The sequence below is a fragment of the Desmodus rotundus genome, chromosome 1 (genome assembly GCF_022682495.2).
Source record: "Desmodus rotundus isolate HL8 chromosome 1, HLdesRot8A.1, whole genome shotgun sequence".
NCBI lineage: Eukaryota > Metazoa > Chordata > Mammalia > Chiroptera > Phyllostomidae > Desmodus > Desmodus rotundus.
The window spans coordinates 99,536,102-99,559,662 of record NC_071387.1 but is presented as its reverse complement, the minus strand read 5'-3'; the positions used below and the strand labels follow the sequence as shown (position 1 = coordinate 99,559,662).

Here is a 23,561-nt window from a genome sequence, read left to right as displayed (position 1 = left end):
GTTCTCGGAACATGCTCTGTACGCCCAAACACATTTTCAAACGAACAAATAAAGATCATCTCAGGCCCTGACTGGTGTGGCTCAGTCGGCTGGGCATCACCCTGCAAAGTGCAAAGTCGTCCCGGTCAGGGCACACGCCTGGGTTGTGGGCCAGGGCCCCAGTTGGGGGTGTGTGGGAGGCAATCTATCAGTGTTTCTCTCTCTTTTTCTTCCTCCCTTCCCCTCTCTCTAAAAATAAACAAAATCTTAAAAAAAAAAGAGAAAAGATCATGCCAGGTAACCCACATTGGGTTTCTTTCTGAGGTGCTGTCCTGGTAGTTGGCCCGGATCCAACTGGCAGAATTGTGTGGGGTCCCCTCTGGGGGAACTCTTCAGCTGGGGCAGTCTGAGAGTTCCATCACCCGGAACCCCCATCATGTACAATATACACGGACACTTTGCTTGTAGGACATGTGAAAATAGCTAATACGTAAGAAGGAAAGCCATTCAATCTGTGCTTTCCCTACAGGGCGTGAACCTACGGGCAAACCCTCACAGCTCAGCGCCGCATCTACTCATTGTACGGCTCGTCGCTGCAGAGTTCCAACACCAATTCAGAGACAAGTTCAACACCTTCAGTTCTCTGGGAAAACAAGTGGTGGAAGGGAAAAACAGGATCATTAAAACTAAAAACTCTCCCACTCATTCTCCTCAAAGCTTAATTTCTGGTTTTGAAATGAAAAAAATTTAAATTCATAACCTTAGAGAATATCAGTCTGGGCATCCTCTGGCCAAAAAAAAAAAAAAGCAGCACCAGCAGCAAAGCCTTCGCCAAAGAAAAGCTATATGGGAGGGAGCGGAGATTGGGCGCTGTGGAGGATGGATGTTGAGGAAAGCGTGCGCACACACACACACAGACACACAGACAACAAACAGGCAAAGACGGTGAGTACATGATTACGAAGTTTAATTCAACTGTTGTACCCAACTCTGCCTTGTGAAAGTAACAAAATGTTCGTATCAAAATTACATTGTCACGTAAGTACAGTTTTGTTGTTTTTGATTCAGCTCTAGAAAAAAGTTGGCACCGAATGCACATAGAGTTTTAAGGCTTAATAAAATTACAGACTGGCAATTTCTCAGTGAAGCTTAGAGGCTGAGAACAGGATGCTAGTAGTTAATCAATCTTCCAGATACAGACAGCTCTAATACCTAGAGCACTTTCAAACACAGAAGACCGTCCCCAATGGGCTCAAAGGAGCAGAGACTCACTCCTCTCCTGCGTCTCCCAGTGACCAGACTACGCAGGCACTGGAAACCCACTCCTGTGGCCCCGGGGAGGAAGGGGGGGGAAGAGGAGGAGGAAAGGCTGGAGGAGCCACTGCTGCTCAGAGGCTCTTGCTATAGCTCGTTTTCCTCATCCCCCCAGGCCTCTCTTCCCATTTTTGGTTTCCCCATCTCTACCCCAGAAATCCCTGGCAGGGGACGAGCTAGAGTTCTTCCTGTCATTGGTCTGACGGTGGGGACGAAGCCACAAGGGCCAGCAGTACGTCAGGGTTCTTCCTAGCAACCCAATTTGGAACTCACGAGTCATTTTCTTGTGTATGAGAAATAAGTGTAGCTATAAATGGCAGCTCATCCCCACCATCAGCACACTTCATTTTCAGTTCAACAGATTAGTGTATTCGGCCTTAAAAGCTAACCACCGCTCACGACACCTTTTAATGTGGAAAAAGAGCTGAGTTCCAAACAAATTTCTTAAGAAGTGACTATTTGAAACATGGAGACAGGAAGTACTTGATAAAGTCACATGGGATGAGTATTTCTTGGCTGCAAAGTCAGCACAAGGAAAGGAGCGAAACTCTTTGGCTGACAAAGCCACGTGCAGGTGCCCTCAACGGGCCGGGTGTGAGAAGTGGGGCTCGGCAGGCAGCTGCTGCAGGCACTTCGTGTCTCAGCCACTGTAACTATAATTAAACACAGATGCTTCTTTCCTCAGTTTTAAGAACGACGAAGGCATTTCTACCACCTGGCATTTGCTCTGCAGGCACCCATAACAAAAGCCACGGCCATACAAACCCTGTTAACCATTGGTTCCGCAGGAGTGAGTGGAGACTATACCCTTCAGAGGCTGACCGTGAGAAAACTTCTACCGACCAAGTAAAGCAAGTCCACGGGCCGGCTCGGGCTTTGCTGCCAAACTAGTGAATCTCCTAGTCTAAGGTTTCCAAGTCTCTTCTGGAAAAGGAATATAGTCCAGAGGTTCTGTGGAGCTTTATAAAGGGTGGCCTAAGCAAACTTTTCTTCTTTGGTATACCTGAGTAGCTTTTTCCTAGAAAGGTGTCACAAACAGACCAGTCGATAGTCACTTAGGTAAAGCTGCTGTTTCAGAATAGCTCTTTAGGTATTATTACAGAATTCAAATCTAAGGATCCAAGGTTCTCAAGCACCTCTCCTACCCACTGGCAGCAGGAATGAAGTAAGACACGTGAAGGATTTAAATAACCCGATTACCTGGATGTACCTGGACAGTTTAAGTCTTGCAGAAGTCAGCGGGCCTTGCAGAGAGAGGAACTGTCCACATCGCTGGCAAAGGGCAAAGGCCAAGACTCAGGGATGAGAGAAGAAACAATTCACAAGCAAAACCAGCCTGTGAAGACCAAGACCAGTCCCTCATGAGCGAAAGGCAGATCACCACAGAGGATCCGGGTAAAAATCTCTCCATAAAGCATAAGACTTAAAACAACTTTTTGGTTTATGCCAAACATTGTTTCTAGATTTCTGAGGCTTTAAACTCTGCTACTGTGCTAAGTGATTTCTAGATAGCACTGGCTGGCAGACTGCTGAAGCCACAGGGATGCGGGAGACCCCACTTCATCTGGCTCCCGTGGCCCTGCACCCGCTCCCCACCCAGCCCATCTGAGAGTCCCTCACATCCGAAATTAGAGTGTTCACCAAGGAGTCACATTCCCCAACAAAGACACGTTTCTCAGCAGTCTGGAAGGTGTGGTCCTCTGCGGCTCTCTTGGTGGCAGTGGAACCTGAGCAGCAGCTTCAGACACGCAACAGACCCTCTCCCCACCCCCATTCCTTTGGACTAAAGGAAACTATTTGAAATCCTATCTTTTGAGTTTCTTATCTGGCTACAGGGGAAGCAATAGCTTCTCTAGTAGAAGGAGATGCTGGATTTGCCTCCAGGTGGATTCAGGACTTTGTTGTGAGATCGAGGCCGTGGGCCCAACCTGGGCTCGTGGCTGTCAGCCTTGGGCGTGGGCTGGGGCTCCTGAGCGCGGTCTGCTTCTCTCCGGCCACCTTTCTCACCCGGCTCTTCTCTGGGCAAGGAGCTCGTTGCGGCTGTGGGACAAAGTCAGCAAATGGTCCCATTAGAGGCTCCCCCGTACCAGGATGGTCAAGCTATGCACCTGAAGTCTGCGACACAGACCAGCTAGCAGGAAATGCAACTGTGATGGGAAAAGGAAGAAAAGCAAAGAGAAAGGCCTCCATTTGCACCAAGACAACTCACTGATTATTAGCAAAGGCTATTCTTGAACTGGGCATAAAGTTGGGGCTTAGTATAAGCAATCCTTGCTGAATTCCTAAATAAGTTCATTACTTTTTTATATTGCTGGTTGGACTCCATTTCCCCTTTTTGCACCTCAAGTATAAAAAGCAAACTATCTCAAAGTGAGCATAGAAAAAGAGGGAGACAGTCTTAGTTGGAGGCTCTAGCAAGGTGAGGCAAAGTTTTCTAATACCCTTACTCTGGACTTTCTGAATGAACAAATTCCCATGTATCTTGGTCAGGAGTTGGGAGAAATGGTGAGCGAAATGGGCAGAAACCAGTGCTCAGAGCCAGCTTACAGAATCATGGTGGGACTCAGCCTGACATCTAGCCCCACCACGGGGACAGCTCACTCCCTGGGGGAGGGATTACGGAGACACCAGCTCTCCCACCACGTGCAGCCTCACATTCTCACTTAGCATCCTTCCTGTCCTCTCTTCCTAGGCCCTTCTTTTCTACATCAGTTCTGCTGGTTCTTTCCTCGGTCACAAGTATATTAAAGACTTTGGATCACCTGCCCTTCCCTACACAAATCAGCTGTTAGAATAGGATCCCTTGACCTTAGGCCTAGGCTGATTAGCAGTGACAGGAAGTGAAGAAAAACCAGTGGTGACCAGTTAAAAAGCTTTCATCAGAAATAACTGAGCCCATCTCCCTGGACTTTTTCAAATACTGAATCCTCTCGGCAATAAACACAACCTTGCTGGTTTTTCTCAGCAAGGGGCACAGGAATGTCACCTCTCACCCTCTGGCGTGCACCAGCACCTTGTCCAGAGTGAGAGCATGCAGGGGAAGAGACAGGAGACAGAAGCTCACCTTTAAGGTCCGATTTTGGGTCTTCCTCACACAAGAGAACATGGTCCTGCAACAGGGCAAATCCCAGGTCAGTATGTGATTCAGAAACTTGTAACCCTCAGTCAGGAGAACAGAGAAAATCAAGACACGGATAGAGGGCCCGGGCTCCTTGTTGTCTCTAACAAAGTGGCACCGCGGACCCCCTCATAGCCACTGTGCAGCTGCAATGCCGCCAGCTCACTGCCGTCCTGGCCTCGCCCACACAGTTCTCCCAATTTCAATCCCTCCGCCTCCTTGAGGAGCTATTTTAAAGCAAATTCCAAAAATTTCATTGACTCAAATAATTCAAGATGTGGCTCTTAAAAATGTCCTTAAACACACACAAGCAATATTCTCACGGCTACAAAAATGAAGGCTTCCTTCAATATCTAACACCTCCTCAAATTTTAGAACGTTAGGGGATGTTTCCAGGCCCATCCGTGTGGGAGCACAATCAGAAATGTCATTCCTTCTTACGGCTGAGTCTCCCTCCCATTATGTGTACGGGTGCAGCACTCTGCCAGCCACTCATCTGCGGGTCGGCACTGGGGCTGTTGGACAGCAGCACTGTAAGTGACGCTGTTAAAGTAAGCGAACAAGTACCTGAGTTCACATATATATATATCAGATACTATCTAAGAGTGGAATAGCTGGGTCATCTGGTAAATTCTATGTTTAACTTTTTCAGAAACTGTCAAATTGTTTTCCACAGTGGCTGCACTATTTCATATTCTCAACAGCAACAGATGAGGGGTTTCCATTTCCCCATATCCTAGCCAAAAAATAGCGTTTGTTATTTTTTTTCAAGGCCCATTTAATTTAATATCTAGAATGGGATACAAAAAGTCCAAATATGATGAAGGACCACGTTCCCCCATTTACACCAATGGCAACGCTCTTTCAACACGTGCCTGGGGAATGAACGGGGATTTAATAAATTTCACCACTACAAAACAACACAGCGCCCATATCCTTACACAATCCAGGTGTGAAATGAATGTTTACAATGCTTCAAACAGTTTGGCCCTGGAATTTGACACCACACCGTCCTGTCTGTACAGTCCTAGGTAAGATTATCTACAGCATTAGCAACCATTCAAAGAAAAACCATTAATTGAAAACCACACTGACTGAAGGCTCATTCGAGTAAAGCTCCAAACTCAATGGTTAAATATATGAACTACTTGTACTAATGTCTATTATTTGATTCTCTTATAACTATTGTTTCTTGGCAAATAAACCCTTTAAAGGCAAAGCTCACCTCGTTTGAGTTTTGACCAAGAAGTTCAACAATTATCACAAGCCCACAGTCTGTCGGCAAAACTGACACACAGGGCCGCTGGGTCCCTGGGCTCAAGGTTAAGAGCCATGCGTACTGCACTGGCACATTTTACTGGGGCTTTACACGTCCACTTCATGACTTTAAATCTCTGGTTTTCATTCCTCCAAGCTATCTGAAGACAGTGCCAGACTTAAGAACTCTGTTTCTTCCTCTACTTTCTTCCAACAGAAACACTTCTCAAGTGTCTGCATGTCCTAGAAGGGGGATTTTTCAGAGGTGGCCACTTCTTTGTCAGAGTCTGCCGCCATCGGGACTCTGAAGCAAGAGGAGGGTAGAAAAAAAAAGCTGAAATACGAGGTTCATCTGGTGAGTTTTATATTACCCATTAAAGCTGGATAGGACAAGAACATGGCTTTTCTGGGCTCAGAAAGTCCGAGTCTTAGTACGGTAAGGAGGAGGTGGCTGTCTCACCACCGCCTTCTCGCAGTGGGACTGTCAGGGAAGTCCTGACTGGGGAGTATAACTTGTTTACCTATTAGGTGTGAACCTTCAGGCACTCAGTTCATTTCTGGGCTCGTTCCAGTCTCTTAAGTCTGTTCCAGTTCACCATTCATTTCTAGGAAAAGCAAGTTGATCACGGCGTCTACCATCGCGATCTGTTGGGCACGCGGGCTGCTGCACTTGCTCGAGGCGCTGTATTTGAGTGGTACCCTCTTGCACAAGGATGTTTGCCCTGCATGCAGACTCTGCTGTTGTTTGGTTTTTCTTCCAACTCCCTTACGCCAGTTACATCATTGGAGTTCAGATCTGTGAGCTTGCCCTCCAAAGCCTGCACATATGCTTCATACTGTTTCCATCTTAAAATGAACTCATCTCGGTGCCATAACCTTGAAGTCTGCTTCACTCATTCGAACCTTTTTGGGAAGAGGTTCCTCACTGGTCTTCTTAAATCCTGTTGCCTCTCCAGACAGCCGCAACCCCCCGACTGCTACCAGCACCACTGTGGGGAGGAAGTCAAAGGGACAAGGTGGACCCGAGGTCTCCAGGTGCCAGGGAGGAGCTGAGCTCAAGTGACACCCTCTGTAAGCTCCACAGGAGCTGGGACGGATGCAGCCTGCGGTGCGGGGGTGGACGGTGAGGTTGGAGGTCAGCCACAAGGCATTGCGGGAAAGGCCTGTTATTTTTTTAATAAGCCAGCCCAGCTGAATGTGAAGTAGTACCTCACTGTGGTTTCCATGTGCCTTTCCCTAATGACTAGTAATGTCAAGCATCTTTTCATGTGCTAATTAAAGAAACGTCTATTCAAATCTTTTGACTATTTTTGAATTGGGTTGTCTTTTCGTTGTTTGGGTGTAGGAATTGTTTATATATTCTGGATAGCAAACCTTGATCAGATTTGTGATTTCAAATATTCTATGTGTTGTGTTTTCATTCTCTTGATAGTCTTTTTTAAAAATTTACTTATTTTTTTGCCCTGGCCGGTGTAGCTCAATAGACTGAATGAGGGCCTGTGAATCAAAGGGTTGCTGGTTTGACTCCCAGTCAGGGCACGTGCCTGGGTTGCATAAAAGGCAACCACGCATTGATGTTTCTCTCCCTCTTTCTCCTTCCCTTCCCCTCTCTCTAAAGATAAATAAATTAAATCTTTTAAAAAGTGAGTATTTTTTAAATTACAGCTGACACACATTGAATTAGTTTCAGGTGTACAAAAGTGGTTAGGCATTTATCATTTACGCACCTTCTAAAGTAATCGCCCCTGTAAGTCCACTACCCATCGGACAGCACACACAGTTGTAACAGCATTGTCGACTCTATTGCCGATGCTGTGCTTTACATCCCCATGACTGCTTTTATAACCGGCAATCCTACGTCTTAATCCCTTTTACCTTGTTCATGCAGCACTCCAACCCCCCTCCTGTCTGGCAACCATCACTTTGCTCTCTGTATCTGTCAGTTTGTTTGTTTGTTCATTTTGTTTATTTTTCTACATTCCACACATAAGTGAAATCATATGGTATTTGTCTTTTCTGTTTGACTTATTTCCTAAGCACACCACCTCCTAGGTCCATACTGCCGCAAATGGCAAGATTTCATTCTCTTTTTCCATTGTAGCAATGTACATCTTTATCCACCTATCAATGGATACTTAGGTTGCTTCCATATTTGGTTACTATAAATAATGCTGCATTAATGGTGTCTTTTGATGTACAAAAGCTTTTAATTTTAATGAAGCCCTATTTAAATATTTGAAATTTTGTTGCCTATATTTTTGGTGTCATTTAAGAAACCATGGTCAAATCATTGTAAAGATTTGTCCCTAAATTTTCTCCTAAAAATGTTAAGTGTTAGCCCTTAACTGTAGGTTTTTGATCCACTTTCAGTTAATTTTTATATACGGTGAGCCCTTCACTTTTTTGCATGTGCACATCCGATTTTCCCAGCACCATCTGGTGTGAACTGAACTGAAGAGACAGTTCTTGCCCCGAATGAATGATATTGGGACCCTTGCGGACGTACCGATTAACCATAAATGTGAGAACCTACTTCTCGGTTCCCAATTCTATTCCGATGGTCTGTACGTCTAACTTTATGCCAACGCCACACAGTTTTGATTACTGTAGTAAGTTTTGAAATTGGGAAGAGTTGAACCTCCAACTTTGTTCTTCATTTTCTAGAGTTTTTGGCAACTGGGGGTCCCTTGAGAGTCCATGTGAATTTTAAAATGAGTCTTCCTAATTTTCTCAAAGAAAGCACTACTGGGACTTTGATAGGGATTGCATTCTTAAGTGGTTTTACATTGGGATACCCGACCACTCTGCCATGCAATTCCCTGTATTCGGATAGCTGAGTGAGTCCCTGCGGCGCTGGTTAACTGAGGTCTGCTCTGCTTCAGACCTGCTTTTTTTGACAAGAATTCAAGGGAGGTCTGTGATGGCTCTCTGTTATGGGACCCGTAGTTTTTGGGTTGTCTCCTGCTTTTTGATGTTGGGAGCCACTGATGACCACTGCCTACATCCACAATTTCATTTCCAGTGTGCAGAAGGGTGATATCTGAATTTTGTCATTCCTTGTTCATTCAGAGGATGGAGTACTTTTACAGAAGGCAACTTTCCCTGAAGAAACTGTTATCCTGAGGCACAGTTCACGCAGGAAACGCTGTCTAAATGCTTTCCTCTACCCTTGAGCAGTTTTCATAATGAATTAGTCCTCTAGCATTCTCTAAAGGTGACAAGTAAGTCTTTAAAATGCACAATTAGGGAACTTATCAATTCTGAACACCTGCTGAATTTTAATCCAATGCAGTTGTACTTATTAATATCCAGTAAAAATTGTCAAATTTTTGTGAAGCGTGAACTCTTTTGCGCGGTCAGTTTTACAACTATTCTTACAGAAGAAGAGTGATGTGCCGAGGACAGTAGTGTAGTGCAGCGGGCAGTCGCTGCTACCCGCACACCGAGACTGGCTTCCCCCAGGGCTCGGTCATCAAGAGGTTGGCATTTATTTCTCTGATGACCCAGGGGAGCTGCAAAACTCAATGACTGCCCTGGCTGCTGTGGCTCAGTGGACTGAGTGCTGGCCTGCGAAACAACCGTCGCTGATTTGATTCCCAGTCAGGGCACATGCCTGGGCTGCGGGCCAGGTCCCCAGGGAGGGCATGCGAGAGGCAACCACACACTGATGTTTCTCTCCCTCCCCTAAAAATAAATAAATGAAACCTAAAAACACAACCCCCCTCAATTACTAATGACTGTACTCAGAAAAACCATCACCCTTCATGTCTCTTCCTATTAATATGTCAAAGCTGCCTCAGAGCCTTTGAAAAAAGAGCCAGGGCCAGTGCCTGCTTTTCTTACTTTCGTGTCTGCTACGTGAATGTAATCCATACCTTGGGTTTGTTTGGGTGTGCCAAGGGTAAAGTGGCGGTCACTGGCGACCCAAAAATGTTACTAGTCTTCCCACCAGGTGGGTTCAGACGCTGTGGGGTGTGCGCAGGTGTTGATTCCTCAAAGATACCACTTCCTTTTCCCCCTGCAAAAGCAACCACAGAACAGTGAGCAATCCGCAACACCCATCTGCCCCGCCTTCCACACTCACTACTTCAGAGACCTCCTGTCACGGTGACACCCCGTCCAGTCCTAAGTTCAGGCCGAACAGGCTGGCATGGTCGGTGTTCCTAAAGACCTACCCCTTTACCAGGTGCCTGCTGGGCACTTCATTTCTGGGACTGAGCTGAGCTGGGCTGGCCTCTACAGGCAAGAGGGTAGAGACGGCATAAAAGAGTATTTTCCCCATAGAATTTCTTTATCCCAGAACTTTTCATGCTTTTTTATGGATGAAGAATTTTCTTCACCAAACCCATGAAAAGTTCTTTAGTAGATTAAAAGCAAACAGCTTCTAAGTTTTTAGGTCAGACAGATATCCCTGTCTAGAGGCAAACCTGTAATCTGGAAAAATAACATTTAGTAGTCATTTTCTGATCTCATTCCGGTGGAACGCCCAGTGACAACTGATATGTCAGCAAACCAGAGACATTTAATCTCTCTGCTGCCCACTGTAAGTGGTCTGATAAGCCATAATCAAAACACGCATGTAAGCCTTGCCCAACGTGGCTCAGCTGGTTGGGCGTTGTCCTGCAGACTGAAAGGTCGTGGGTTCAATTCTTGGTCAGGGAACATGTCTGGGTTGAAGGTTTGGTCCCCAGTTGGGGCGCGTATAGGAGGCAACTGATTAATGTTTCTCACAATGTTTCTCTCCCTTTCCTTCTCCCTTCCCCTCTCTCTGGAATCCATAAAAGAAAAAAAATACATCTAAGATGTAACTTCTTATAAGGGGACGACTAAGGCCTGGACATGAAAAGTAAATGTTAAATGCCCTACATTGAGCAGAAGGACGGCCATTATACAACACCAACGGATCACCGCCGCACGCGGCAACACCGAGCGCGCCCCCCCCCCCCCCAGTGCTGTGCTGCGTGGAGGTGCGGCCGTTCGCCCACGGCCGCGGTGCACCAACAGTTCACCCGACAGGAAGGGAGAAGGTGCATTCCACTAACTAGGTACGTGGCTGCACACAAGTTGCTTGGCCATTCTATTCCCCAACAAAAGGAACTTCTTCACAGCACTACGAGAGGATTCAGTGACTCACTACAGCTCATACACCAAATGCTTAGAACGACGCCCGGGACATAAATGCTCAATAAACATTGGCTCTATTTTCTATGTCCTGGATGTGCAAAACAATCTATATAGTACATAACGCCTTAATCTGAAAGAAGGGGGTATTGTTTTTTGCTCCTAACTGAGCAAGGAAAGTGGTTAGTCACTTAGCTGTGACGACTCATACTGCTTTGACCGAGGCCAGGAACCCTTAGGGAACAATATGGATGACGAGCCCCAGGTGAGCTCTGAGGGGACCAGGCGCCCCCGGGGGCTTGTTCTCTCAATCGCTCAGACCGCCCCTGCTAGAATGGACTCTAGCGCAGCGTGGCTTCCAGGGTGCCAGTCTTCTAGGGGACACATAAGAATCCCAGAACACAGAAAGGAGTGACTGGGGATCCCTGGCTTTTTTGGGTGGGGGAACACAGAGAAATGTGGGACTGCTCTGCAGGGAAATGTGCACACACACACTCGTGTAACATTCGTGTGATTATAAACCCTCTGAACACTGGCTGTTGGCTACGGCCACCCCAAGGAGCCACAAACTCCAGGCGGGAAACCCTCGGGCTGGGAAACCAGCACTGCATGGTGGTGAGGGCAGCTGATTTGTGGCCAGACTGCTGGGTGAAGACCTTGCTCAGTCACTTACTCTGTGAGCCCAAATAAGTGACCTCAACCTACTTTTGCCTCCATTTTCTCCACTCTAACAAGGTATAAATAATAATAGTAGTTCCTAGGGTGGTTGGTGATACACGAGTTAACAAAATTAACACTCACGAAGTGGATAAGGCCTCAGTAATGCCGCCAGGCTGCTGTTACTAACAGTGTGTTGTTACCAAAAACGTCTAGGCCACAGAGTGAGGAAAAACTACTGCTTGAGGCCATCCCCTTATTGCATTGTTTCTGGTTACGCTGAGGTAAATTATTTTTACAGCGCACATTCACCTTTTAAAAAAATGGAAACCCTGGCCAGGTGGCCCAGTTGGTTAGAGCACAGTCCTGTACACCAAGAAGTTGTGGGTGCGATTCCCAGTCAGGGCACGAACCTAGGCTGAAAGTTCTATCGCTGGCTGAGGTGCGTATGGGAGGCAACCGATCCATGTTTCTCTCTCTCTCAAGTTAACATGAACACATCCCTGGGTGCGGATTACAAAAACGTACGACGGTGTGCTGGCAGCGTGTGAGGAGCAGCAGCACCCCCGACGTCATCGTGAGCACTGGCTACCCGCCCATGGAAGACGAGCTGGAAGTATCTATCAGTACTTTAAGTCATCCAGCAATTCCATTTTGAGAAATTTATCCCAAAAGATATCTGCAGGGGGTAAATTTGGAGCTCCAGAGTCAGGACAACCCACACGCAAAGGCCAGTCCTGCTACCAATTGAGCTGTGGGGCTTAGGCACACCAGTGAGCCTCCCTGAGCCTCAGCTTCTTCTGTAAAGGGGGTAACACCACCCACCTCCTGGGGCTGCAGAGAGAACCAAATAAACACATGCAAAGCATTTAGCTCGCTCCCTGGTCTACATTAAACAAACCACACATCGGTCAGTCATTGTTAGGTCGCCAGAAAAAAACAATTTGTGGACGATCTAAACCAGGTGACTCTCAAAGCCCATGGATGAGGAGCAAACGAAACACTGGGGATGACAACCCTTGGTCAATTTTCAGTGGCTCATGGAGTAACTCATACACTCTACCTTGCATGCTTTTTTCAAAAGGCCCTCTCACTGGAGGGCTGTGGGGCTGTCTGCGAAACTGAGAAAGAAACAAGGGCAGGAGTTTGGGCCTGAGGCTGTGGACACAATTAGCAGTTTTCCACTTCTGGCTTCCCTTGAGAATACATCACAGATAATTTAAAAAATAACTTTTTTCATGTTTTAAAAAAAAAAATTCATTAATTTATTTTTAGGGAGAAAAGGGGGGGCGGACATCCATGTGCGGTTGCTTCTCACACACCCCCTAATGGGGACCTGGTCTGCAACCCAAGGCGTGTGCCCTGACTGGGAATCGAACTGGTGACCCTTGGGTTCGCAGGCCGACATTCAATCTACTGAGCCACACCAGGCAGGGCAATTTTTAAAAAAAATTTTAAAAATATATTTTATCTGTTTATTTTTAGAGAGAGGGACAGGAGGAAGAAAGAGGGAGAGAAACACTGATGTGAGAAGCACCGATCAGCTGTCTCTCACGTGCACTGAACCCGAACCCCTAGGTACGTGTCCTGAACCGGGAATCACCGTCAACCCTTCACTTTGCAGGATGATGCCCAACTAACTGAGCTATACGTCAGGGCCATCACAGATAATTTTAAGGAACACGTGGCAGGATCTCAGGCAGCAGGAACTTGGCACATGGAGTCACGCTGTTTGCTGATACACCTTGTAACTAACTATGCACAACAGAGGCTTTCTCACTCTCCAGTCCAGAGGGGCACAGGGTGCCCACTGGGCACTAGAGCTGGGCACCATAGTAGAAAAATTCATGACACAACTATCACAAATAAAGACAAAGCAAACACTTACATAACTACCACTAGATCGTGTAGATGCTACTAGCTCCCAGATTCTGTCCCCAAGCTGTCACACTTTCCAGGGAACCTGACACCCCAGGGGTAGCTCCGGATATGCACTCTGCTGAGTCAAGGCCAAGAAAGCTGGCTTGTCCACCTTCGGGTGCCTCAGATTTGATTCCGTCTGCCACGTGGCCCACCACCATGCTGTTGCTGGTACAAAGGACATGCAAGGCTGGATGCAGTATTCACTTGGTACAACTTTATAGCTTCTCCACTGTAAATGTACCTACACCAACACTATGCCCCCAGCCAACCAAATAAAACACTAGCTTTTGAACCTACTGCTTTTGTTTCTCTGGGTTTGGTCAAAAAAATACAAGGGGAACCCCCCCACCCTGCAATCATCTTCTGGAGAGAGGGCCCCTTGTAGTATAGGCATCCCCTGCTAGGTGAGTGTTCTAGGTACCCCTCTGTATCAGTGTGCCAGCTGGAGTTGTTGTGAGAGGCTGCATTCAGCCTCTGAATTTTTTTGAAGACTCAGTGTCTGCCCATTTCATGATGGGTGATTTACAAGCACACCTGCCCACACCACACTGAGTATTCAGCAGTTTTTGACTGAAAATGGCATGGCCCATGTGCCCAACCCTCCCGATTCACCCGATACCGCCCTAAGCGACTTTTTTATTTCCCTGGGTGGATGAAAAAAGTCCTCAAAGGGAAATGTTTTGCTGATGTGGAAGAGATGAAATAAAAATGGCAGAAGCACTAAAAGGTATCAAAATCGACATGTTCGAGATGGTTCTGAGCAGTGAGAAAACCGTCTCAATAGGTGCACTGCGTCAAGTGGACAGCACTTTGAAGGTGACTGAAGTTTAAACACGTAAGAATGAATACACATTTTTAAATAAATAAATTCCTGTTTGGGGGGGGTTCCCCCGTTGTATGTACACCTATTAAAAAAAAGGTGCATCCAGAATGGAAGTGGAGTAGCGAGCAGCCCTAGCTCTGGTGCTGCTGGATTGTATTATTTGTGACACACGGATTCCTATGTCTGGCCTCTCAGATCTTCAAGGATGGGACGAACCTTGCTTCTCCTCATGGACACAGACAGGGGAGAGCTCTGCAGGTAACTAGCTCTGTACGGTCACTCACTGGACAGTCTGTCAGCCACGCAAAACACTGTTCTAGATGCTCTTCCGCTGCAACCGCCAGGCTGTGGGGTAAGAGCTACACGGATGTGTGCTACGTCAAGTCATCCTTCAATGTTAGAGTTTCAAACCCATCGACAAGCTGAATGTCCTTCCTAAGAAAAATGTTTAAATGTGTAATCTGCACACAAGTTTAGGGATCTCAAGGAGCCCATGGGACAGCTGGGAAAGTCTCCCTGGTGGGAGTCTGCACCCTCAGTGCCCACGCCTGGCCAATGTCCGCTGACAGGGAGGGAGAATTCAAGAATGATCGAGCCACCTTCAAGCAAAAGTCTTCCTCACATTCTAGAACTCTGATGGCAAGGGATAACCTGTACCAGAAAATATGTGAAAGGATTTCTGTGTGTGTGTGTATATACACACAAAAGAGCAGCTCAAAAACAGGTAGAGGCCAAAGAACAAATGAGTCACCAAGGCCCGTACCTGGGGGGTTGGTTCTCTTAGGAATGTTCTGGGGTTCTTCAGTTGGTCCAAAAATATTCGACGCCATCCTGTTGGGTCGGCTTGAAGGAACACCTTCTTCTGGACTTCCGAAAAGGTCGCTTGATGTCCCTCCGGGAGGCCTCATGGCCCTGCAGACACAGAGCAAGCGGGAGTGAGCAACGGCTGGCTGCCCTGGGTCTCAGTGTCCAAAACCGGATGGGGCACACGCACTTCCTTCTTTCCAATTTTATCCTCACCCCAGGATATGTTTTTATTGATCTCAGAGAGAGGGAGAGGGAGTGTGAGAGACAGAAGCAATGATCAGTTGCCTCCTATAGACGCCCTGACACCTTCTGGTGTATGGGATGATGGTCCAACCAACTAAGCCACCTGACCAGGGCCAAATGCACTTTCTTACTGTCTGTGGAAAAATTCCATCCTGGCGAGACTAGTTTATAGACAGCCATATGGCAAGCTCCCTTTACCGCTCTTAAAGTTCCCTTAAAAGTTTTCTTTGGAGTGAGGAACCAAGATGGAGGCGTAGGTAGACACACTGCGCCTCCTCGCACAACCAGAACTGACAGAGAATCGAACAGCAAGGGGGACCGACACCAAGGAAATAGAAAATAAACATTCATCCAGACTGGTAGGAGGGGCGGAGACGGGCACCGGGGTGGAGAGGACTCGAGTGGCTGTGGCGGGACTGAGACTGGCGGAGTGTGGGACAAATGGCGCAGGCAGTCCGAGCACTAGCAGACCCTGCGGCCCCACATTTGCACAGATAAACCCAGAGGGCCAGACTCAGAGTGGCGGAGAGTGGGGCAGGCAGAGTGGCGGGTAGCACCCTGCGGCACCACATTTGCCCACAGATAAACCGGACCAACGGCGGGCAGAGAAGCAGACCGCTGCGCAACCCAGGGCTCCAGCTCAGGGAAATAAAGCCTCAAACCTCTGACTGAAAGCGCCCCTGGGGGTTGGGGCGGCAGCAGGAGAGACTCCCAGCCTCACAGGAGAGGTCGTTGGAGAGACCCACAGGGGCCTAGAGCATGCACAGGCCCACCTACTTGGGAACCAGCACCAGAGTGGCCCAGTTAGATTGTGGGTATCGGAGTGAAAGATTGAAATCCGGAGGAGAGTGAGGCCGGCGCCATTGCTCCCTCTTGGCCCCTCCCCCTCGTACAGGGTCACAGCGCAGCGACCAGCCTTACCCTGCCCTGGTGAACACCTAAGGCTCCGCCCCTTAAAGTAACAGGCGCGCCAAGACAAACAAACAAAAAAATGGCCCAAATGACAGAACACTTCAAAGCTCCAGAAAAAATACAACTAAGCGACGAAGAGATACCCAACCTATCGGATGCACAGTTCAAAGCACTGGTTATCAATATGCTCACAGACTTGGTTGAATCTGTTCGAAAGACAGATGAAAAAATGAAGCCTGTGCTAAGAGAAACAAAGGAAAATGTACAGGGAACCAATAGTGATGAGAAGGAAACTGGGACTCAAATCAATGGTATGGACCAGAAGGAAGAAACATCCAACCAGAAAAGAATGAAGAAACAAGAACTTGGAAAAATGAGGAGAGGCTTAGGAACCTCCAGGACATCTTGAAACGTTCCAACATCCGAATTATAGGGGTGCCAGAAGGAGAAGAGGAAGAACAAAAAATTGAAAACTTATTTGAACAAATAAGGGAGAACTTCCCCGATCTGGCAAAGGAAATAGACTTCCAGGAAGTCCAGGAAGCTCAGAGAGTCCCAAAGAAGCTGGACCCAAGGAGGAACACACCAAGGCACATCATAATTACATTACCCAAGAATAAACGCAAGGACCTACATCCAACATTACTGTATCCAGCGAAGCTATCATTTAGAATGGAAGGGAAGATAAAGTGCTTCTCAGATAAGGTCAAGTTAAAGAAGCTCATCATCACCAAGCCCTTATTATATGAAATGTTAAAGGGAGTTACCTAAGAAAAAGAAGATAAAAAATAGGAACAGTAAAAATGACAGCAAACTCACAGTTATTAACGACCACACCTAAAACAAAAACGAGAGCAAACTAGGCAAACAACTAGAACATGAGGGTTGTCAATAAGGGAGTGGGAGGGGGAGAGGGGGGTAAAGGTACAGAGAATAAGTAGCATAGATGATAGGTGGAAAATAGACAGGGGGAGGGTAAAAATAGTGTAGGAATTGTAGAAGCCAAAGAACTTATAAGTATGACTCATGGACATGAACTATGGGGGCGGAATGTGGGAGGGAGGGGGGTCGGCAGGATGGAGTGGAGTGGGGGGGTGGAATGGGACAACTGTAACAGCATAATCAATAAATATATTTAAAAAAAAGAAAAAAAAAGCTCAGGAAAAAGTGATAATAAGAGTAGGTGTGTGTATATGTATATACATATGTATTTACATGTATAGATATGGAGAGAGAGAAACGGAGGCAGAGAGAGACAAAAATACAGACAGAGAGAGATGAAACCACCGTGGAAAATGTTAACGACTGGGGAGTCTACACAAAGCGTTTGGGAGTGGAAAAGTCTTGCAATTTTTGTATAGGTTAGCACATTTTCAAAATAAAATGTTGAAAAAAGAAAAAAAAAAGTTTTCTTTGTATGTCTTGGTTATGCCAAAAACCTCTTGAAATGTGTGTATTTTGAACTTATTCCTGGGACCTCTTATAAGTACGTTAAAGTTTCCCTAAGATAGGCAAGTTGAGCTGTATTCAATAGAATTTAATACAAATTTTAATTAGTATACGGTAGTGTGAAATACTATAAACACATACCGTGGTGTTTAATACTGTGGCTTACCATGTGCCAGCTACAGTTTTAAAGACCTTACACAACAGCCCCCTAAGGCAGGAATGACCCTCACAGACCACGAACCTGAGATAAAGCGAAAGCACGAGGCAGGCCACACGAGGGGTAGCGGGCCAGGATCCCCTCCCAGGCAGTGTGGATCTAGAACCCAAACGACGCCCTACGCCACTCTTACAGGCCTCCAGGAAAAAATGAGGGGGAAGCGCACCACGTGACCACAGGCCAAGCCTGGCCCGCAGAGCTGAGTCTTCAGAAGGGCAGCCGCGGCCGCTGTGGCACGTGGATGAAGGGCTCCGATGTGCTGCACGTGCAGACTGCGCACCAGATTTCAAAGACAAAAAGGCAAACTATCTCTCTAATCTTCTTGTACACCATTCATGTGTTGAAATAGTGTTTTATACATGATAGGTTGAATTATATGTTAAATTAATTTTTTCCTGATTCTTCTTACTTTTTAAAACGGGGCTACTAGAAAATTTAATATTCCTTATGTGGCTCACATTTCTATTGGAAGGTGCCATCTTAGACCATGGGGAGCGCCAACGTTAATCCAGGTGAGTCCTGAGACTCTGCATCAGGAAAATCACCTCCGGTTCTCTGGTCCGGTGTGACCAGTGACATGCGGACACCAGGAATCAGAGAACACGCCCGCCGGCACCACTCCTCCCTTCAGATCAACCCATAGGCAGCAGGCGTCATCTCTACAACACGTCGGCCAGATTCGGAGGGTTGATTTTAACCAAACATCTACGGAGAACAGTGGCATTCAGTGAACAACGCTGCTCCGTCGACAACAGCGGTGTCTGCCTGGAGCCTCTGTCTGTGGGCACCTGCCACGCACGGCTTAAGAGGTTTTAAGGTGGACGTTTCAGAAGAGAGAGACCAGGACCGTGAGTCATTACTGCAGTTACTGAAGGATTCGATTTCACAGAGTTCTATCCTGACACCGCAACTTTGTCTCCTTTCACAAAGCAGTAACAGTGAATTTCTAGCATGTTTTTAGAACACTAAAAAGACTTTTAAAATGGTCTTAAAGGAGAGAAGGGCCTACTGAAATTGAGTTTCAAACTGGTGAGTGGCCCAGGCTCTTTCACGACTCCTTAAGCAACAGTGACATTTAGAAACGGAATAAACTGCAGAGCTCGACACAGGAAAGCTCCGATTCAGGGTTAGGCCTCACTGGAAAGCTACACAAACACTGTCAAAGGTTTAGCTTACAAAAATAATAGGATGTTTAAAATGCTTCCTCAAAAGAGCTAGAACGGGAACTGACCATTCACGGTGATTTAAAGTGACTGCAGGCGGTGAAACAGGACTGTGGAAAGCAGCCATCTGCTCTACAGGGGCACACAGGGCAGCCCCGGCCCGGAGAGCCCAGCCGGCCCAGCAGTCAGCACCACAGAAGCGGCCACGGACGCCACGGGCGGGCCTTCCACACGGTGCCCGAAGTCCCTGCCTGCTTGGGAGGATGGTGAAGGTAGGTGCCTATTCAGCAGTTAGGGTTTCCTTAAGGATTTAATGAAGAAATAAACATTAGTTCAGCTTGAGGGAAAAATGTCTTAAAACTAATCAATAACTAGATTAAGTCAGAAAAGACTCGATAGGACTTTAGAGTGCGTACTGTTAGTGGACGCAGTGAGGCCACCTGACTCCCGCGCACATTTATAAGTCACAGAGCCCTGGTCACGGTGACAGGCTCCGGCGGGTCCAGCACGCCTGGGTCTCCAAGCCATCCCTCTGAAAAAGGGAATGCAGACCTGCAATCTTCAGAACTGAACTGAATTTCACACCAAGTCTCACGCTGGAGTGAGTTAAAATTCCCACTTTACTGACTTATTTGAAACATGGCTCTTCTTTCAAACCGCCGATGTCCCACAGATTGTCAGACCAGATTCGGGGAAGCGTCAGCTTGAGTCAAGAGCTCTCAGGACGCTTTCCTGATCTCGCATTCTACATTCCTGGATCGCCCCGTCTCCTCAGTCTTTGCCCTTGCTGAATTCATCCAGTACAGCTCACGTCTGCTAAGCACCTACTGCTGGCAAGTCTGCGCCAGACCCTGTGGGTAGAAAGCTGAGTAAGAGCAAGTCTTTGGCCTAGAGCAGCTTCAGGTTTACCAGGAATGAGGCGGCAGAAGCACTAAATGTTACCGAAACTCCAAAGACACGCTTGGAGAAAAGACCCAAGCCGAGCCTGCGACCGTAGTGAGCAAAGAGCACCTTCAGGGCACAGGAGGCAAGTCATAGCTGTCTGAAATGGTGACGTGCTCACTGGAGTGCTAGAAATGCAGTGTTTATTCTATTATTCTCTGTACTTCTCTGAATTTTATTTTACTTTGAAAACGGGAGAAAAAACTCATGGTGCCAAGAACGCCGTAGCAGAGACTGCTGTGCACAGTAGCTGAGCCAGCACTTCCAGCACAGAGGCCATGGGGTCCACTGGCGGCGTCCACTGGCGGGGTTCACGGCCACACGCGGCAGTGATACAAACTGCACAGAGTGCATCAGCAGGGTCTCAAATAAACTGGACACTGAAGAGTTAAAGAGATGTCTCAGTAAAAGCAGAACCCACAACAATGGCTTCCTGTGGCTCTACTATCAGTCACCACTATGACACTAACTTGGGGCAGGGCTTGGGAATACTAGTGAGCACAGACATTTTGGGGATGAAACCACATGTGGGGCTGCTTCCCAGTTATTTTTTCATTTCAATATATTTCAACAAAGATATTCAAAACATGAAAGAGAAACTAAGGGGCACGTGACAAGAGGCGCACACAGCTCAGGGACTGTGTACGGCACAAGCAGAGAAAGCAAGACTTGGGGGGTGGGCCTCCCTGTTCCTGATGCTCCAAACTCTCATCCGTGTCAGAAAAGCTTTTGGGGATTGGTCAAGTTTGGAGAGAAGCAGTGAAATAGACTTGGATTAAATTCTTTACAACTAGCCCTGGCTGGGTTGCTCAGGAAGTTGGAGCACCACCCTGTACACCAAAAGGCTGAGAGTTCAGTCCCTGGTTGGGGTGAGCACAGAAGGCAATTGATGCACGTTTCTCTCTTACGTCGATGTTTCTCTCCCTCACGCTCAAATCAATAAAAATATCATCTGGTGAGGATTTAAAAAAACGTCTTTACAAATATACTCCCAGGGGTCCAACCTGTGGTCCATGGGCCGCATGCAGCCCAACACAAAACTGTGTATTTACTTAAAATATTATGAGGTGGTTTTGTGATTACGTGTCACAATGCACTTAATGTGTGGCGCACAGACGCCAAAAGGTTGGACACCACTGCCAGCTTAAAGGAAGGACCTTAGATTAATGACGGCTAAAGCGAAATGATTTTATAGTTCAAAATCCCTTTAACACAAAATAATTAAGAAAATGAAAAATACAGGTCAAAGAGAGGAAAACCTGGCTGGGTAATCCTACATCCGCCACTTGGTTCCCTCCCTCCCAGAGCCAATTAAAGTGTAAACCCTACAACGCTTGTCTAGCTAGCTAATCAAGTCCTTCAGTCAAATGCAAAGCTTCCAACAGATCCCAGGCAGAAGCTTCCAATTAGATGTAATTATCCAATTACGAAGACTGCTTTTCCTTCTTCAAAGTCCTGAAAGACTTTTCTCCTTCTCATAATATCCTCTCCAAAAATGAATCTCCCTAGGAAGTGCAGAGAACTACCTCAGAGCACCAGCTCTGCAGCTAACGACCGTAGCTTGCGGTCAGCGTAACATCTGTGTTACTCATGGCTTTTATTCCTACACTCAACCAGCATTTCCTGGGCATCCAGTGTAGGCAGTATAAGCAAACAACGAGGGGATATACTTAATGGACACAACTGGGAAAGTGCTAGAAGAGGCTGTGTGGGTGGTGTGGAACAGCAGTTACCAGGAACTCAATTCATCCCGAGCACTCCACTGGGGTGGCGGGGTGGGGGGGTGGGGGTAACAATACTTTAAAGTTAAAAAGAAAGTGTGCTCTTTTTCATGGAGCCTTTGACAGCTGCTTCCGAATGAAGCCGAATATCTCTTTCCCAGCCACTGGCTGCCAGAGGCTCATTGAAGTGGACAATAAACACAAACTTTGCACCTTTTATGAGAGGTTGCTGCTGACGCTCTGGGTGAAGAGTGGAAGGGTTATGTGGTTCGAATCAGCGGTGGGAGCAACAAACAAGGTTTCCTCATGAGGCAGGGTGTCCTGACCCATGGCCGTGTCCGCCTGCTGCTGAGCAAGGGCACTCCCGTTAGAGACCGAGGACGACTGGAGAGCGAAAGCACAAGTCAGTTCTGGATTGCGTTGTGGATGCCAATCTCACTGCTCTCAACTTGGTCATTGCAAAAAAAAAAAGGGGAGAAAGATATTCCTGGTCTCACTGATACTGCTGTGCCTCATCGCCTGGGGCCCAAAAGAGCTAGCAGAATCTGCAAACTTTTCAACCTCTCTAAAGAAGATGATGTCCGCCCATATGTTTCGAGAAAGCCCCTAAACAAAGAAGGTAAGAAACCTAAGACAAAAGCACCTAAGAGTCAGCGTCTTGTTACTCCACGTGTCTGCAATATACTAAGAAAAATAAAGAGGCTGAAAAATACGCCAAGCTTTTGGCTAAGAGAATGAAGGCGGCACCCCCCCCCCCCCACCAGGAACAGACTGCCAAGAGACATAGTCTGTTCTCTTTGAGAGCTTCTACCTCTGCGTCCAGTCAAAAATGAGGTTTTCTCAGAGCAACAGAAAAGAACAAAAAAAGAAAAAGCGTGTTGTGGTGTGCAATGGAATCTCCGTTTCTATTACCTGCAATGAGGCCTGGTTCGCCATGAGCAAAGCAGGGAGGGCAGTGCCTTGCCTACTTCCTGGACTATGGGATTAGGGAATGGCAACAACTACATCCCAGGTCTCTGGGGTCAGGACAAGGGAACAGCCTGGCTCCTGGGCTGGGTGGGGTACTTAGGGTGGACACCACCTGCCTCCCGGGCTGCAGGATCAGGGGAGAGCTCCAAAGGATTGAAATTAAGGGGGGACTTCAGGATGGTGACCTTTCCCAGGGCCATCCAGCAGCCTGCCAGGCGCCAACACAGGCTCCAGGAGAGCGTCCCGCAGCCTCCCACACACCCCCTTTGTCCAGGCTCCTGGAACTGCCCATCCCAAAGTAGCAGACCACTCTGAGACCTCTTTCGGGCGTGCTATGGACGAAAAACGCGCAAAAGCGCACCTCCAGCCCTCAGCGGAGACGCTGGCGGGCGTGGGAGCCCATCCGCTTGTTTGCCCATCTCTCCCACGCGGCTCTGTGAGGTCACCCGACAGACTCCCCGCCGGCCGCGCCCGTACCCACGCCCGCACTGCACCTGGAGCCGGTTCGGCCACCCTCGCTCTCCGAAACTTGGAACATGTCGCCGCTGCTCAGCCCCTCGTCGTCTGCCGCTCAGCGGTTCCCGCCAGGCTCCGCGCAGTCCAAGGCGCGCCCGCCAGTGCTTATTGGATGACGCCAACGCTAGTCACGCCACCGCACCCTATCATGGCACCGAGCCCTGCCCCGACTCCAAAAGCCAAAGGCTTGTAGAGGACCACTCTCAGCCAATTGGTGGGAGCAGGTGCCGCTGATGGTGTCAGGCGTCAGCATTGGGCAGGAGGCCGACAGAGGCGGGCTGCCCCCTCAGACGGGCGGGGCCGTGACGTAGATCTGCGCAGCAAGGGACCTGAGGCCCCGCCCCATTCTCCCCCAGGCCCTTCATGGGGAATCACTTCCTGGGCAGGAGAGCGCTCCACCCCACCAAAGAGGGGCCAAACCTGTGCCCTG

At 47.8% G+C, this 23,561-nt stretch overlaps 1 protein-coding gene and 1 pseudogene across 1 annotated transcript; both read right to left on the bottom strand.

The window, feature by feature from the left end:
* Positions 1–924: 924 nt before the first annotated feature.
* Positions 925–23,258, bottom strand: JPT2 (Jupiter microtubule associated homolog 2). The gene is made up of 5 exons (XM_024553173.3): positions 23,110–23,258; positions 14,956–15,104; positions 9,544–9,686; positions 4,358–4,403; positions 925–3,333 (listed from the first exon to the last, which is right to left on the bottom strand). Exons 1-5 carry the CDS (start codon positions 23,151–23,153, stop codon positions 3,146–3,148), a joined length of 570 nt encoding a protein of 189 aa, XP_024408941.2. The 5' UTR covers positions 23,154–23,258; the 3' UTR covers positions 925–3,145.
* On the bottom strand, positions 4,413–7,552 carry LOC123479007 (pre-mRNA-splicing regulator WTAP-like; annotated as a pseudogene).
* Positions 23,259–23,561: the final 303 nt, after the last annotated feature.